This window comes from Rhinolophus sinicus, chromosome 9 (assembly GCF_057876585.1).
Source record: "Rhinolophus sinicus isolate RSI-liver-muscle chromosome 9, RSI-T2T, whole genome shotgun sequence".
In the NCBI taxonomy this organism is placed as follows: Eukaryota; Metazoa; Chordata; class Mammalia; order Chiroptera; family Rhinolophidae; genus Rhinolophus; species Rhinolophus sinicus.
In genome coordinates, this window is record NC_142509.1 from 19,217,315 (window position 1) to 19,234,630 (window position 17,316).

At 39.6% G+C, this 17,316-nt stretch overlaps 1 protein-coding gene across 5 annotated transcripts in view; it reads right to left on the bottom strand.

The window, feature by feature from the left end:
- The window catches only part of LOC109433834 (sodium/glucose cotransporter 1-like), an 87,510-nt gene that overhangs the window by 22,196 nt on the left and 47,998 nt on the right, over positions 1-17,316 (bottom strand). For all 5 annotated transcript variants that reach the window (XM_074321429.2, XM_074321433.2, XM_019710356.3 and 2 more), the window contains 4 exons: positions 14,417-14,637; positions 7,773-7,908; positions 5,372-5,479; positions 3,757-3,907 (listed from right to left, as the gene is read on the bottom strand). In XM_074321429.2, the coding sequence (XP_074177530.2) occupies positions 3,757-3,907; positions 5,372-5,479; positions 7,773-7,908; positions 14,417-14,637 (616 nt within the window). The remainder of the gene's footprint in view (positions 1-3,756; positions 3,908-5,371; positions 5,480-7,772; positions 7,909-14,416; positions 14,638-17,316) is intronic.

Sequence of the window (17,316 nt, forward strand, 5' to 3'; positions counted from 1 at the left end):
TGTTGTGGCTTCTTTGATGTCCTGAATTGATACAAAATGTTTACCTTTCATGGTCATTTTGACTTTGGGGAAGAGCCAGAAATCGCATGGTAACCAGGTGTGGTGAATAGGACACACTAATGTTTTTATTTGACAGAAACTGCTGTCTACCAGAAGCGATATGTGACATGGAAACTTTCTGTTGTGATCACAAAATATGGTGAATGCTGCTGCTGAGTGCCATCCAACGGAAAGGCAGGGAATTTCAATATGGGAAGTGACGCATCAAACCTTAGTAACAGTGTGTGACAAGTTTCAACTTGTTCAGTGCCGTCAGTCAGGTGTGAGCTATGGTTGAGAGAAGCTGTTTTTTTTTAATTAAAGTTTATTGGGGTGACAATTATTAGGAAGGCTACATAAGTCTCAGGTGTACAATTCTGTAATACATCATCTATATATCATATTGTGCTAAGTTGTATTTTAAAGTGTGCTGTAAATCCTCCTCCATCCTGACAACACTCCGTGTCACACATCGCTTCTGCAATTTCTGTCAAATAAAAACATTACAGTGTGTCCTCATTCACCTTATTCACTGGATCTGGCGCTGTGCAACTTCTGGCTCTTCCCCAAAGTCAGAATTATTCAGGACATTGAGGCAGCCACGACAGTGCTACTAAAAACATAAAAGAGGACTTCCAGAACTGCTTCAGAAAGTGGCAAGAACGATGGGGTAAGTGTGTTTGAAGCGAGGCGGTGTATCTTGAGGGGGATTAATGACAATGTGTCTTTTATTGTAATAAATTTTTTACTTAACCGCTCATTGTATTGTTTGATCACATCTTGTATATTTGGGTATATGTGCCATCCCAGCATTTGTTTTCTCTTTAACCCACCTTTTATGTTCTTTTTATCCCCTTTTAAATTCTTTTGGGCTAATCAAATATTTTATTATTCCATATTTTCCTTCTATTAATTGGTTAAACATTCTTGAACTTTTTTTTATTGCTTAGTCTAGAGATTACATGCATACTTGACATATCATAGTCTGGTAGAAGTTTTACTTTTTTAAAAAAAAATGATTTTTTTTCTTTTTTATTGGGGAAGGGGAATAGGACTTTATTGGGGAACAGTGTGTATTTCCAGGAATTTTTCCAAGTCAAGTTATTGTCCTTCAGTCCTAGTTGTGGAGGGCGCAGCTCAGCTCCAGGTCCAGTTGCTGTTGTTAGTTGCAGGGGGTAGAGCCCACCATCCCTTGCGGGAGTCGAACTGGCAACCCTGTGGTTGAGAAGCCGCGCTCCAAACAACTGAAACATCTGGGAGCTCAGCAGCAGCTCAGCTCAAGGTGCCCTGTTCAATCTTAGTTGCAGGGGGGCACAGCCCACCATCCTTTGTGGGAGTTGAGGAGTCGAACCAGCAACCTTGTGGTTGAGAGCCCACTGGCCCATGTGGGAATCGAACTGGCAGCCTTCGGTGTTAGGAGCACAGAGCTCCAATTGCCTCAGCCACTGGACCAGCCAGAAGTTTTACTTTTATTACATCCCAAATAATTCTATAATCAGATAGTAAGTTCCATTTAGTTTCTTCGCATACTCTCTGCTATTATTGTCACATATTTTGCTTTCAATGTTATCTAGCCCATAAACATTTTTTTCTTATTGATATTTTCAACAGTCAATATTCATTTATATTTCCCACATATTTACCCTTTCTGGTACTCTTCATTCTTTTCTGAAGTTCACATCCTCTATATAGGTTGTTTTCCTTCAGTCTGAGGAACTTCCTTTGGTATCTCTTATAGTTGAAGTATAATGTAATAAATTCTTTCAACTTGCATTTATTTAAAAATATATTTATTTCACCTTTTTTGTGGAGAATATTTTTGATGGTTAATGAATTCTAGGTTGGTAGTTTTTGTTTTGTTTTGTTTTTTTTTTTAGCACTTGAAGATGTCACATCATTATCTTCTGGCTTTTATAGTTTCTGTTGAAAATTCTGCTGTCAGTCTCTTTTGAAGATAATGTGCTTTATTTTCCTCTGGCTAATCTAAAGATTTTCTCTTTATCTTCATTTTTCAGTAGGCTTCCTTTGTATTTATCCTGCTTGCAATTTGTTGAATTTCTCAAATCTGTGAATAATTGTCCATCAGTTTTGGGAAATTCTTGGCCATTATCTTTCCAAAATTGATTCTACCCAATTTGCTCCTCTCTTTCTGTGATTCTAATTGTACTCTGTGTGTATCTTTCCTTTTTTCCTTTGGATATTGTCAATGTTCCATTTCTAATCCACTAATTGTGTCTTCTGTTATACCCACTCAGTTGTTAACCCATCCACTGAGTTCTTAATTTCAGATATTTATTTTTCAATTCTAAAAATTTTTTCAATTCTTTTAGAAATTCTAATTGTCTGGTGAAATTCTCAATATTTTCATCTATTTTTGTACATTTTCCCTCTATTTTCTTGTACATATTAATCACGGTTATTTTAAAATCCTTTTCTGCTATCTTCACCCGTGGGTCTACTTTTAGTAAATATATTTTACTTATATGTTTTATATTTATATATTAGTATAAATATAGTTGTAAGGGTGGACATTCTTGCCTTGTTCCTTTCTAGTTTCTTCGTTAAGTATGATGTAAGCTTTTAGATGATATGTACTATATGTTTTGTCATGTTGAAAGGTACCCATTTTACCAAATACCTTTTCATCATCTGTAAAGAGAGACATACGATTTTTCGTTTTTGATCTGTTAATATGTTGAGTTATATTACTACATTTTCTAACATTAAACCATCCTATATTTCTGGGGGGGAAAATCACAGTTGGTAAAGAGATATCATTCTTTTAACATTCTTTTAATATATTGTTGAATTTGTGGCTAATATTTTATTTACAACTTTTGCATTAGTATTTAAAAGTGAGATTACTCTTTAGTTTTAATTTTTTTTCTGTGCTATATTTGTTACGTTTTGGCATCAATATCTTGAGCTTCGTAAAACGAATTTAAGTCTTCATTTTTTTCTATGTTCTATAACACTGTAAATAAAAGTGGTACCTGTTTCTTAAAATTGCTCAGAACAGTGATTTTAAACTATGGAATACTAATCAAAATGTAAAGACAAACTCAAAAGAAGGGCTAGACAAATAGAATAGATGGGCAACATGCACCTTGAAGCAAGACAAAAGAAGCATATGGACACAAGGTAGGCCATGTTACATGTGTGCAGGCTGGATGTGGCGCAAGGGCAGCCAGTGTGAAACCCTATGGAACACAGACAGGAACCACGTTTTACATGTGTATGTATCCCCCCCTCCAGGCTTAGCATGGGATTGTGGCATCATGGTTGACAGCACGGCCCTGAGATGGACAAATTCTCCTGCTTACTGTGCGACCTCAGGTAGATCAATTCTCTTCCCTCAGCCACTTTCCCCCCATTTTCCCAAAGAGAATAAGATCAGTAAAACTTACCTTTAAAGGATGTCATGAGGACTGAATGAGATACTGTATGTACATTTCCTCACAAGGACTATTTTGGAGGTACAGTAAACTATACTCATTTTTATCACCATGATTACTTAATTTTTTTCCCAAATGGAAAGTTTTCTTTGTGATTATACAAGCAATACATCTTCACTGCAAAATGGCAGCAAAAATAATACATCCATACTGTAAACAGGATGATTCTATGTATAGAATTCTAGCCTAAATTTTTCATGTAATACCATTGTGGTCGTTTCATTTGACAGCAGTAACTAATGCAATTAGAGGAATCCTTCACCTTCCTGTCACCATGAGTTCCTTTTCAGTGGCCATAGGCCGCATCTGGGTATAGATGTCCATTGTGAACAGGGCACTGGCACTGTTGAAAACAGAAGTCAGGGAGGACATGAGAGAGGCCAGTAGTGCAGACAGCATCAAACCTTGTATACCTGGAAGAGAAGGGACATTTCCTGGACCTCCTCTGTTCATGCCAGGAGATGCCTTAGGTCTCCTAAGGAACTTTTCTATACACTTAATTTTCTCCTACAAAACATCCAAAGTGTATTTGGAGTGTAATTCCATCTAAGATAGATGCATGCACTACATTTGTCCTGACTTTGTGATGAGGTTTACTAGTTTCCTGCCGTGTCTTTACACAATAATGGGAGCTAAGGTCTTCTGAGTGTTACTCTGTGCCAGAACAGCCCTGCAGGCATCAGCCTGCACGGCCCCTCCCTCCCACCCTGTGAGATGGGCACCACTTCCCTCTCCCCATTTACAGATGAGAAGCCAGAGGCTCAGAGAAGTTTCAGACAACAGGCAAGTGAGACTGTTCCTCGTTCCTCAGTGTCCTCATCTGTAAACTGGGAATACAAGTACTTACCACGTAAGGCTGTTATTAGGATGAAGACAAATTAAGAAGATAGGTTAACACAATTCCCAATACAGAGCAAGCACTCAGCAAATGTTAGCTATAAACATGCCAATCTACTATTATTACCTGAAAGGCCACCATGTGGCAAGGACTTTGCTCTGTCGGGAGATTTCTATGTGCTGCCGGGTAAGGTAACCAGGGCCTGAACTGAAGGTCCACTGCAGCAAGTCCCCACTGTATTCAGCGGGCTCCTTGGGCCAGGCAAAGACTAGTGTCCGTGGCTTTGCCTTCCTTCAGGGGTCCTAAGCCCACTCTCCTTCGCCGCCCTGGGTGCTCTAAGACAGGCTCAGCTGGAAAATCCAGACAACTTCCTTCCTGAACTGTGGGATGGTTAGCAATCCCCTGTCAGATTCCACCTATATAGTATTGTACAGAAAAGTCTCAACTTTTCCAGCCTACTGATTTCCAGAGCTAATGTGAAATTACTTTTGTTAGTTGTACTATCCGTTTGGCCATTTCCATGGGATTTCGGGAAGCAGGTGAGATGAATGCATAAGCTCACTGTCATCTCGCAGTTAAAGCTATTTCACTCTTGGCAAACTGCCCATCTCCTCGCCCACCCCATTGGATGTGAGCTCTTTGAGAGCAGGACTAGGTTTCTCTCACCCCTGTGCTCATGGCTTAGAATAATGTCTAGTACAGTGTGGTGCCCATGTGCAGAACGAAGGAGCAAAGGCATGAGCTAAGCCGGGGAAGTGAACAACACAAGTCGCGAGCACAAGTTGTGCCCCTGCCAGCATGTGCCCTATGAGTGTGAATGTGTGAGGAACGAAGAGAGAGGAGGCCCAGCTCCTTCCCTCAAGGCAAGCAAGCTGCCTTCTACTCAACTAATGTCTTCCACTCCACAGCCTCCATTTCTACCCAGAAGGATGGGCTGACTGGTAGATGAGCCCTCACTTACAGCCTGATGGCACAGGCTCCAATGGGGACACAAATCATGGGGTTTCTATAGCCTTCGATGGCAGGGCCCATTTCTTACCACTGGGCAGCAGCTCTACCACCAGCACTGGGTAGGCCATGGGGCTGCAACCAGCTCTGATGCCACAGTGCTTTTCACATTCAGAAGGTACAACACATGCCACTTTTTCTGCAAAGAGAGATATAGTCATACCAACATGTTGACATTACAGCTCCAAAATCTAGCTCAGGGAAAGGGAAACAAATAGGAGTTGTAGATTCTTAACTTGTTAGATTCTTGGTGTACGGGTGACCCTCTAATTCATGATCACACACCCTCTTCAGGAGCTTGTGGTGGAAGCGTAAGCTAGGAGTTAGGCACCAAGGAGTCAAACGAATTAATGCTTCTACCAATTCATGGCTTGACCCAAAGAAGTCCCCTGACCTCAGCAAGCCTTTCAATGATCCCAGCTACATGTTAAGAAAGCAAACGGGTTCTTCATCCGCCTACTAATGTGTGTGCAACTCATAATCTTATTCCCTTAGCCCTGATAGGGGTGTTGTTTTAGAGTATTTGGGAAGAAATTTCACACAAAGTAAAGAAAGTGAATGTGATATGCCCTTCAAGAGCTTAAATAAAGGATATAAAGTTACCATATGAAAACAAAACAAAAACAAACACAAAACAATAAATCACCATAGACTAGAAGGAGGCAGGATATCGCCTAGGTTTATGTGTGAAACAAATTATTTTAATGGGGACAGTTATCTAAGCTTAAGAAGTGGTCGCCAAACATCCAGAGAAAGAATATAATAACTCAAGGGGGTGGCTACAGTGAACGTCTGTTTTCATCTGCCCACTCTCCTTTCCCTCTGCACTGGGTGACAGGCATGGCTTGGGAGGGGCCCAAGAGCCAGACTTGGCCATTCTGGATATTCCTTCTCTTTGGTCACAATGACTGGCCCTATTACTCAAGTGAGTTCACTAGGACTCATCTGAGATTTCTGTGGGAACTACTGGGAAAGGAAATACCCTGTGGGGACTGTTGAGCTGGTGGCACGGAGGCCTGGTGCTGCTGGTGACAATCTCGCCACCAGATGGCCTGAGGATGACATCAGCTCAGAAGAAATAGGAGACAAGAATGCACATCATTTTCAAACAAAAGAGGCTTACACAGAAAACCAGATTTGGAGACTCACACCTTCGCAGTGTCTGGTCCCCAGCTCTGGCCAGGGGAGAGACCCAGAATCTAGGGCCAGAAGCACTTAGGTTACTAGGAAATCATATTCTTCCAGGAACGTGGGCAGGTGCCAAGCTTTCATGATAAATGGCTTTTTGGCTTTAGATATTTGGCACGTGTAAATGGATCTATGAGGACTAGGGATGAGTGGTTCCAGGCCCTTCTCCACTCCAAGGGCTCTCCCCAGTGCATTCCATGAACTCTATTCACCTCTTAGTCAGAGGCTGGAGGGAATTTGGGTTCCTGAGGCCCATTCCAGCTGGAGGGAGGAGCTATTCCCCGCTCTCCCTCCCCTTCCCTTAGTGGCTTTTAGAATCCATAATACATGCAATTCTGCCCAATCTTCTTCCTCAGTGAATGGGGCAGTCCATGGTGTGGAGTGTGGGTGGGGAGGCAGGGCTGTGAAGCCCAGGGGACTCTGGCGTCCTGGAAAGCACAGGGGCCTATTTTCTATTCAATGAGGAGGCACCACCCATGAGGCCCAAAAGAGCGCTGCCTGACAACCAAAGACCGAAGGTAGGGATGTTGAAACATCACTCCTTTCTGTTAAAACTGGAAAGGAACTAGGATTAAGAAAAGAGGCATGCCTCAGGGGCCGACTGAAGGATAAATTAGGGTTCGTGATGTCTTCTGTGTATGTTACTGAGCAGTAAGAAGTGTTTACACTCTGTTTGGCCTGCACAGCACTGCAGCAGAAGACTCTCATGGAAGTTGCCAGATTGGCGCAGTGGCTATACCTATCAGAGTATGTGCTCCGTAAAGGTTGAATGAATAAACAAACTGGTACCCCGAGAGACAGTACAGCTAATAAAACTAGGCTGAAATGGGGATGAGATACATCCACAGAATTATGATAGCTCATTAAGGGATAAAGGAGTGTTCTCATAGCATTTAATGGAAAGAATGTGGGCCTCAGAGTCAGACCTACTTTGGGGTTCTACTGAACTCCCCCTCCAACAAGCCCCACCTGAAGATCTCAGCCTTCCTGGGGACAGTGCCTCCACGCTGTGACAGAGACCAGGCCTGGTCGCAGGGAGCACCAGTCGGCTCTTCCCTGCCCAAACTTCTCTCTCTGGAATTTCTCTCTTGCTATCTACCTCCAAGATCTCTGCCAGGCGTCTGTTCAGCTGTAACTCTAATCCAGACCGATGGCAGCAATCTCGGGTACCTCAACACCGGTACGCGGTGGGCAACCTGAGAACCCCACTGCGTGGGGTGAACACATCAGAATCAAGAATTTACCCGGGTACAGGATGCGGCTGATCATTCCGGGCATCACTATGACGAACATGGGCAGCAGCTTCAGGTACCCACAAAGGACACAGCCGCCTTTCACGTGAGACAGATTCTTCCCCGCCAGGCACCTCTGGACAAAGATCTGCCAAGGAAATACAGGTGGGTGAGGGAATGGCTCACCTGAGTGCATGAAGCCTGAGCCGTCTTGGCAGAGATAGGACAACTGTGACCTGCTGCAGCCACCAGATGTGTCCTCTGGTGGGTTTCTGCTAAGCTGCTCACCCCAATCATCCGGGGGCACACACATCTCTGGGGCATCCAAGGCCAGAGGAGATGTGTGTGACCAGTGAGCATGTTTTGCTCAATGCACAGCTGCTGGAGGGGACAGGGATGGAACACACGACCTTGGTCTCACTGCTATCACGGCACATCCAGCACGGCAGCACAGTGCGTACATGCTGTCCCTCTTCAAGGCTATAGAGAACATCTCTGCCGGGCAGAAGGAAGAGAGCCCTGTGACATCAATCAAAGCAAAGGTGGGTCCCTGGCAACAAATGTGTGCACACAACTGGAACCAATTTCATTCATCTAAATTGAGATGAATTAGTATAGACCTTTAAAATGCAAAAATGTCCTGGAAGATGTTTCACAACCCATTTCATGGGGCTCCTGCTGTAAGAGGTAGTGTGCACTCAGGCTGAACAGAATGGTACAGCTGGCAGGTGGAGAAGCACTTAAGAAAGAACATAAAGTCACGGTCCAGTGCATCAAAACAACATAGTATTAAGTATGCACTAAAATTATATTTTTGAAGAACATTTAAATAATGTGAAAAAATGCTCACAGTTTGATGGTAATTAAAATTTCTTCTTAAATCATTTTCTTTACTAGTTAGGATATTCTACTTTTATACTTTTAATAATTACCCTAAAAATTTTTAACATGGGGCAGCCAGATGGCTCACTTGGTTAGAGCGTGAACTCTCAACAACAAGGTTGCCAGTTCAAGTGTACCCCGCAACTAAAGACTGAAAACAGCAGCTGGACTTGGAGCTGAGCTGCGCCCTCCACAACTAGATTGAAGTCCAATGACTTGGAGCTGATGGGCCCTGGAGAAACACACTGTTCCCCAATAAAATTTATGTAAAAATGTTTTTAACATGGATACAACTTCAAGTCTAAAGAAAACCAATAGACCACCCTTCTGTACAATTTAAAGCCAGATTTAACTCCAAACTGCAGTCCAATATTTCAGTTCTGTCCTCTTTTACTTGTGATATTAATAATAATCAGCCAATGCTAATTCATTCAAATCAAAAAAGCCAATGCTTAAGGAGTACAGTCAATAATATTGTAATAACTATGTACAAGGTGTGATCACAAAATACGGTGAACGTTAATTTAAAAATTTATTACGGTAAAAGACACATTGCCATTAATCCCTCTCAGAATACCCCCACCCTCTTTAAACAAACTTATCCCATTGTTCTTGCCACTTTCTGAAGCAGTTCTGGAAGTCCTCTTTTGTGAGTGTCTTTGGTTGCGCTGTCGTGGCTCCTTGATGTCTTGATTCAATTCAAAACGTTTACCTTTCATGGTCATTTTTACTTTGGGGAAGAGCTAGAAGTCGCACGGTGCCAGATCCAGTGAATAAGGTGGATGAGGACACACCGTAATGTTTTTATTTGACAGAAATTGCAGAAGCGATGTGTGACGCGGAGCATTGTCATGATGGAGGATGAAGTAAAAGCACTCATGAAAGAGGACTTCCACAACCGCTTCAGAAATTGGCCAGAATGATGGGATAAGTGTGTTCAAAGCGAGGGGGACTAATGACAATGTGTCTTTTACTGTAATACATTTTTTAAATTTAAACATTCACCGTATCTTTTGATCACACTTATATGGTATCAGATGGGCACTAGATTTATCGGGTAAGTTATATAAATGTATAATTACTATGTTGTACACCTGAAACTAATATAATATTGTATGCCAGCTGTAATCAAAAAAATTTTGAAAAAAGAACCCCCAAAGCCAATGCTTTAGATTTTCTCATGTGCCTGTCAACATCCTTGCTAACAACTCCTTCTTGCTCTTTAGCAGTTCTTTTTTCTATAGGTACATCTTTCAGTCTTTAAGAAAAATAATGTTTTTGTTTTGCCCTTGGTTTTGACATTTTCCTTAGCACTTTGAGAATTTTACTCCTCTACCTTTGGGTTACATTGTTGCTATGAGAAGTCTGTTGTCAGTATAATTGTCTTCTTTTATAAGTACAGGCAATCTTTACTCTCAGGAGGCTTTCAAAATCTCCTTGTCTTCCATATTCTGAAATTTCATTATGATGTGACATTATGTAGATTTTTGCATTATTTCTTTTGAGATTCACTGTGATTCCTGAATCTGATGATTCCTGCTGTTTCTTTCAACAATTGTAAAGATTCTCAGCATTTTCTCTTCAAATATCGCTTTTCTTTTCTTCCGGAACTCCAATGAGATGTATTTTAACCATCATTCTATCTTCCATGTCACTTTGTTTCTCTTTCACACTTTCCATTTTTGTGCTTTCTGGGTAATTTCTTCAGTTTTCTCTTCCAGATTACTGTATTTTTTTCCCTTTAGATTTGTTTAATCTGATATTTTAACCTTTACTGAGTTTTACATTTCAGTAAGTATATTTTTTCACTTCTAGAAGTTTCAGTTTTCAAATCTGATTGATCTTTTTTGATAGAATTGTGTTAATGCTTTCAGTCCCATTCATTCCTTTAAATACTTATTTTATATTTCGTTATCTAATACTTCAATTTTCTGAAGTTTGAGGGTACTAACTCTGTGTCCTGCTCAAGATGGTTTGATTCTTCCATGTTTTCTAATTTTGGATTGGGGGCTCATACTGAGCAGGCATTTATTTATGGGAATCCTACAAAACCTTGGTTAGGGTGCATCCCTCCAGAGAGAATTTGCTGATACTCCTGCCAAGTCGGTATGTAATACTTTTTGGATGAGTTTATGTTCATTTCTTCCCATGGGGTTTTCTTGATCATACAAGGAAAATTAAAAACCCATACATACTGGAACCCTGGTTGAAGTTTTTTTTTTTTTTTTTTTGCTGTTGTTTCTCCTTGCTGGTGGGCAAATTTTTTCCTAGTTTACCCTTTCACTGAGGTTATAACCTTTCAAGAATCCAAGTTCTACATGGAGGTTTCTCTCTTTACCATGCATGAACTCCTGTTCTCACCTGGCCACTTAAACCTAAGGCTTTCAAAACCAAGCTTGGTAAATGCTGTCAGGGCATCGTCAGTGTCAGTGTCAGCTTAGCTCTTTTGATTTCAGTTCTTTCTTTGTTTTCAGCCTCTGGAGATTTTCCTTTCTTAAGAGCTCCTCTATGAATCTAAAAAAAAAATGTTTGTTATATTTTACTCGGCATTCCTAGGAGCTTTGTACTAGGAGGTAGTTTAGGAAATCTAGTTGACCTATTGTCAGAAGTGGAAGTCCAGTGGCAACTTCCAAAGTTATGGTTACAGAAGAAATTGAAAAGGAAAATACCGAAAGATTTTTCTTATCTTCTAGGCAAAATAGCATAATTAAAACACATAATAATAATAAAAAAAGACACAAAAAGAAGAAGAGCTATACATTTGACTTAAATTTTTGCCTCGTAAGACATTCAAAAATGGAAAAAAGAAGGCACAAAATGGGAGAAGTTATTTTCAACACATTTTAACTAAAAATAGGTTAATCGATGTACAGGGAAATTTTATAAATCAATGAATGGTTTATAAACATGAACATTTGCAATAGAAAGGGAACACTAACTTTGATGTTATTCCCCCCAAAAGCATTCCATTCTTCTTGTTATTAGAATTGTATTACAAAAACAAAAACCAAAAACCAAAAAACAAAACAAAAAAAACTGTATTCAATTATTACTATTATACTCTGAATTTCATCAATAAAAGTTTTGTGGAAAAACAACAACAAAACAACAACAAAAAACACACACATAATAAATAGAAGGGAAAGAATACAAATTTCTAGTTACGTTACAGAGAACATCCACGTATTGTGCTCTAGATCTCATCTTGTTTCTTGTCCCTCCATTCGGTATATTCTGAAGATCCATCAGCATTGCTAGGTGTACATCTAGTGCACTGCTTCTCACTGCTGCGTAGTATTCCACAGTATTACCCTGCCCCCATTTCATCTATCCGCTTTATAGCAACTGGCATAATCAACACTGTGATCAGTGTCTTACATATTGTCCCTGGTGAACTCGCATGAAGATTTTTTAGGTATATTCCCAGGAACATCACTGCTAGGTCATAGAGTACAATATACGTAATTTTATTAAATACTGTCAGATTACCTTCCAGAACCGACAGCACCAGAAGTGCACAGGGTTCCTCAACAGCCATATCTCCCCAACACTTGGCATTATCAAGCATTCTAATTTTTGCCAGTCTCCTTGTGACTTTAAATTGCACTTTGCAATATCTCTGGATGTTACGTTTGTTAACATTTACACTCATTTGAATTTCCTTTGCTATAAATTGCGTGTCATTATCATTTGCCCACATTTCTACTGGAGCTCCTTGTTCTTGTGGATTTGCCATTGTCTTTCGTTCGTTACAAACTTTTCTAATACTCTTTCCTAATCTGTCATCTGCCAACTTTGTCCATGGTGTTCTTTGTTAAAAAGTCCTTATATGAATGTGAACAAACTGATATGATTTATTCTCCCCTCTGTCTCAAAAACGTTCTCTAACATTAACGTCCCTTAATTGTATAGTTTTACACTTCACGTTTAAGTCTTTAATCCATCTGAAGTCCACCTTGTATAAATGTTAGGTAGGGATGAAGTTTTGTGACTTCGAATAGTAAACTGGTTTTCCTAAAAACATCAAAGAGTATGCATCTCCCCCATTGATTAATGGAGCACCCTTGAATATAAAGTAAATTAGTATGAGTACATGAGTCTGTCTCTGAGCTCTTTATTCTATATGTCTATTCTTGAAAATTTCAAATTGTTTTTATTACTGCTACTTGATAGACATTTAAGTATCTTGTCAGGCAAGTTCTCCCCCTTGGTTCTTCATTTTCAAACTTGAGTTAGCTATCTGTGATATTTTCTTGTTCCACAAAATGTTTAATTGTTTTTTTATTGTAATGTAACACACAAAAGTACACTGTATCACAGGACAGAGCATATGGTGTAACCACCATCCAAATCAAGAGATGAAACACTGCAGGTACCTCAGAAGCCTCTCTGTGACTTAAAAAAAAAAATCAGCTGAAATTCACAAAACATGGACAAAACATGGAATTAACCATTTAAAGTGAACAGTTCAGGAGCATTTGCTGCATCTCAACATTGGGCAACTACCACCTTTCTCTATACTTTTTCATTGCCCCAGAATACCCATATCCATTCAGCAGCCACTGCATCCCTCCCCCCCTCACACCCAAGCAAGCACTAATCAGATTTCTGTTTCTATGGATTTGCCTATTCCAGATATTCGGTCATATATCATAGGTGACCTTTTATGTCTGGCTTCTTTCACTTAGCATAATGTTTTGAAGATTCACCCAACTTGTAGCATGTATCAGTTCTTCTTTCCTTTTTATGGCTGAATAATATTCCAATGCATGAATACACATTTTGTTTATCCATTTATTAGTTAGTGGATATTTGTGTCATTTCCCCCTTTTGGTGACTGAATAATGCTGCTATGTGTACTTCTTTTCTTAACTTTAACCCCTTCCCTTGTTCCAGAAATGACCACTTTCATGACTACCTTATTTCTTCCTTGCTTTTCTTTATAAGTTTTTTGCCACTTGATTTGTATACCTAAACAACACAACTTAGCATTGGTTGTGTTAAACTTTACACAAATGTAACTATATAGTACCTAGCCTTCATAATCTAGCTTTCATTGGCATCACGCTTTGAAGATTTATCCATGTTATTGTACGTAGCCACACTTCCTTTTTATTTCTATACTGCCTTTTCACTATGTGAATATTTCACAATTTATTTAATGATCTACAATTGAGGGAGAGCCATATAATTTTTAGAATAAGTTTGAGCCTTTAAAAAAATCCAACCGAAATACTGATTGGTTGCATTTAATATATTGACTCAATCGAGGAGAGCTGACTTATTTTTCACATCCAAAAATATTGTGCTTTTTGTTTCTATTTATTTAGTTTTTAAACTTTTATTTATTTAAGTGTGTTTTTCCAGGACCCATCAGCTCCAAGTCAAGTAGTTGTTTCAATCTAGTTGTGGAGGGTGCAGCCCACAGTGGCCCATGTGGAACTCAAACTGGCAACCTTGCTGCAAAGAGCACCGTGCTCTAACCAACTGAGCTAACCGGCCACCCCCAAAATGTGCTTTTTAGATAATGACAGGGAAGAAAAAAAAAAGAAAACAGTTCATGTGTTATAGATGGGACTGTGGGAGAAATTCCTTTTAAACAGAATTTCACATAAAGTTATTTGGGCAATAAATAAAGATTGGAAGGGAAACGACCACCGAATGCAGACAGGCGCACAGCTGCCTGCAGTTGCAGAGACTGTAGTGGAGCCTGGAATGCATCTGGGACCACCAGCCCCCAATACAGTCACTTCGGCTGCAAAGTGTCTAATTACCTGATTGGAGCACCAGTAATACAAAGAGACGATGGAGACACCAAAGACGATTCCAGGCCAAGGGAGATCTGCAGTGATGGGATTTCGGAAGATATGGAAAGAATCCAGGCGAGGGAGGTAGCATTCTGGCTTGGCAGTCCAGTTTCCTTCACGGATTATGCTTGGCTTAGCGTTTAAGTAATTATTCAGTAGCTCCCGGTATCCTCCCACTTCCGTAAAGGCTTAAAAACACAGTAACATTTATCAGTACCTTCAAGTGTACAATAACACATGTCTAAAGAACCAAGATTACAAAGTAAGACACAATTTGATTAACTGAATCTAATATAAAAAGTGCACTGGACTGACAATAGTCAAGACTGTATGTGCCTAAGAAAACACACCAATTATTTCCAAGAGAAAGAAGAGTATAGTGGACATTGGTGGCTGTGTACACAGCAACAACTGCTCCTGCTTCTGGCAGCAGAACCCCTCTTTCAAGCTGCATTCCAACCTATGTCGCTTAGGTGGGCCTTGTCAAACTGTCTACCATTCCAGTTGGGTATGTGACCCAGGCTGTCCATTGGGCAATGACTGATAGAATGGACTTGAGGTCCAAGCTCAGCTAATCAGAATTTGTTCCAGGATTAATTATTTTGCTTAAGGAACCAAAAAAGCCTGCTTCTTTCTTTTGTGGTTCTCAGCTAGTATGGCAGTTTGAAACACTTTTGTCTACCAGGTCCATGCAGAACCCTGGATTTAGCTATGCCTAAAGGTAACGTGCCCCCGGAACTTTTAGTTATGTGAGTCAAGAAAGTATTTATTTGCTTATACTAGTTTTGAACTAAAGTACTATCACAAGTTATTGAAAGAACCTTTTTTCTTAATTTTTTTAAATTGGGGAATATTGGGGAACAGTGTGTTTTCCCAGGACCTATCCTCTCCAAGTCATCCTAGTTGTGGAGGGCGCAGTTCAGCTCCAAGTCCAGTCACCGTTTTCAATCTTAGTTGCAGGGGGTGCAGCCCACCATCCTGTGAGGGAATTGAACCAGCAACCTTGCTGTTAAGAGCTCACACTCTAACCAACTGAGACATCCGGCAGCCCCACTGGATGGTGGACAGCTCGTTGTCTTCAATCTAGTTGTGGAGGGTGCTGCTCACTGGCCCATGTGGGAATCGAACCGGCAACACTGTTGTTAAGAGCTTGCGCTCTAACCAATTGAACCACTTGGCTGTCCCAAAAGAATCTTGACTTTCCTGCAGTGCTAGCAAAACATTTATGAAGTTTCGTATTTTAAATTTTCTTCAGAGCCTGTGACATTTCTCCCTCAGTATCGTAAGTGGTGTAAAATCTTAACATTAAAGAAAAATATTTTCTAAAAGGCACTAGAACACCCTAATTCCACCTACTTAACTGAAAAATACTTTTATTTTGGCAATTAAGCCATGTTCCTTTGATACAGACTTAATTTTTGAAATGGGTTCAGAATCACTTGGAATCAAGACTGGTCAAAACAAGGACACTGTGTGACTATAAAGTGAATTAGATACTTAACTGTATTTCTAAAAATGAATTCCATGTGCATTTTTAAAAAGGTGAAATACAAAACTATAGTTATTAGAAGACAACAGGAGGACGTCACTATGAACTTGAGTTAGGTAATACATTCTTAAACAAGAAACAAAAAGGAAACAGAAGGTTGATAAATTTGACCTCAAAATTTAAAATTCATGTGAACGAAGTCAAGTTAATGTGTTGTTAGACTAAAAGAAGAGATTTACATCATGTAAAAAGGACTCTTATATATCACTAGCCAAGGAAAAACTACTGGAAAGAAATATACTAAGACTATGAACAGGTAATTCACAAAAGAGGAAATACAGATGGCCACTAAGTATATGAAAAGATGCTCAACCTAACCAGTGTCTGGAAACTGAGTTAAAACAAAAATGAGACACCTTTTTTCTTCTTTACCTATTGGGCATATTTTTTAAAAGTCTTAAAATATTAAGTGTTAGCTGGGAGATTAGGAAACATATATTCTCGTACATTGTTGAGAATATAAATTAATACAATAGTTCCCCTTTATTAGTGGGGGATACATTCCAAGACCCCTGTGGATACCTGAAATTGCTGATAGTACCAAATCCTATATGTCCTATACATACAATACCTATGACAAAGTTTAATTTAGAAATTAGGCACAGTAAGAGATTTACAATAATAACTACAATAAAATAGAACAATTGTAACAATATACTATAATAAAAGTTATGTGAATGTGGTCTCTCTTTCAAAATATCTTATTGTAATGCATTCACCTTTTCACTTAAAGAAAGCACTTTATGGCTTCTCTTGGTATATCTAAATTGCCAGCATCACTGCTCTTGAGCTTTGGGGCCATTATTAAGTAAAATAAGGGTGACTTGAATACAAGCACTGCAATACCATGACAGTTGATCTGATAACTGAGACGGCTACTAAATGACTAACTGGCGGGTAGTGTATACAGTGGGGATTCACTGGACAAAGGGATGATTCACATCCCAGGTGGAATGAAGTGGGATGTTATCACACTACTCAGAATGGTGTGCAATTTAAAACTTATGAATTTTTTATTTCTGGAATTTTCCATTTAATATTTTTGGACTGCAGTTAACTGCAGGTAACTGAAACCATGGAAAGTGAAACCACGGATAAGGGGGGCTACTCTCTAGCTAGTGTGGAGAAGAATTTGGGATATCTCTTGACACAGCTGTATTTATTCCAATAATGCAAGGTTGAGTTAACATTCAAAACCAAGTCAATGTAATTCACTGTGTTAACAGAATAAACGCAAAAAATAATCATCTCAGTAGATGTGGAAGAAACACCTGCTATGATTCAAAACTTGCTTATGATAAACAATCTTAGCAAACTA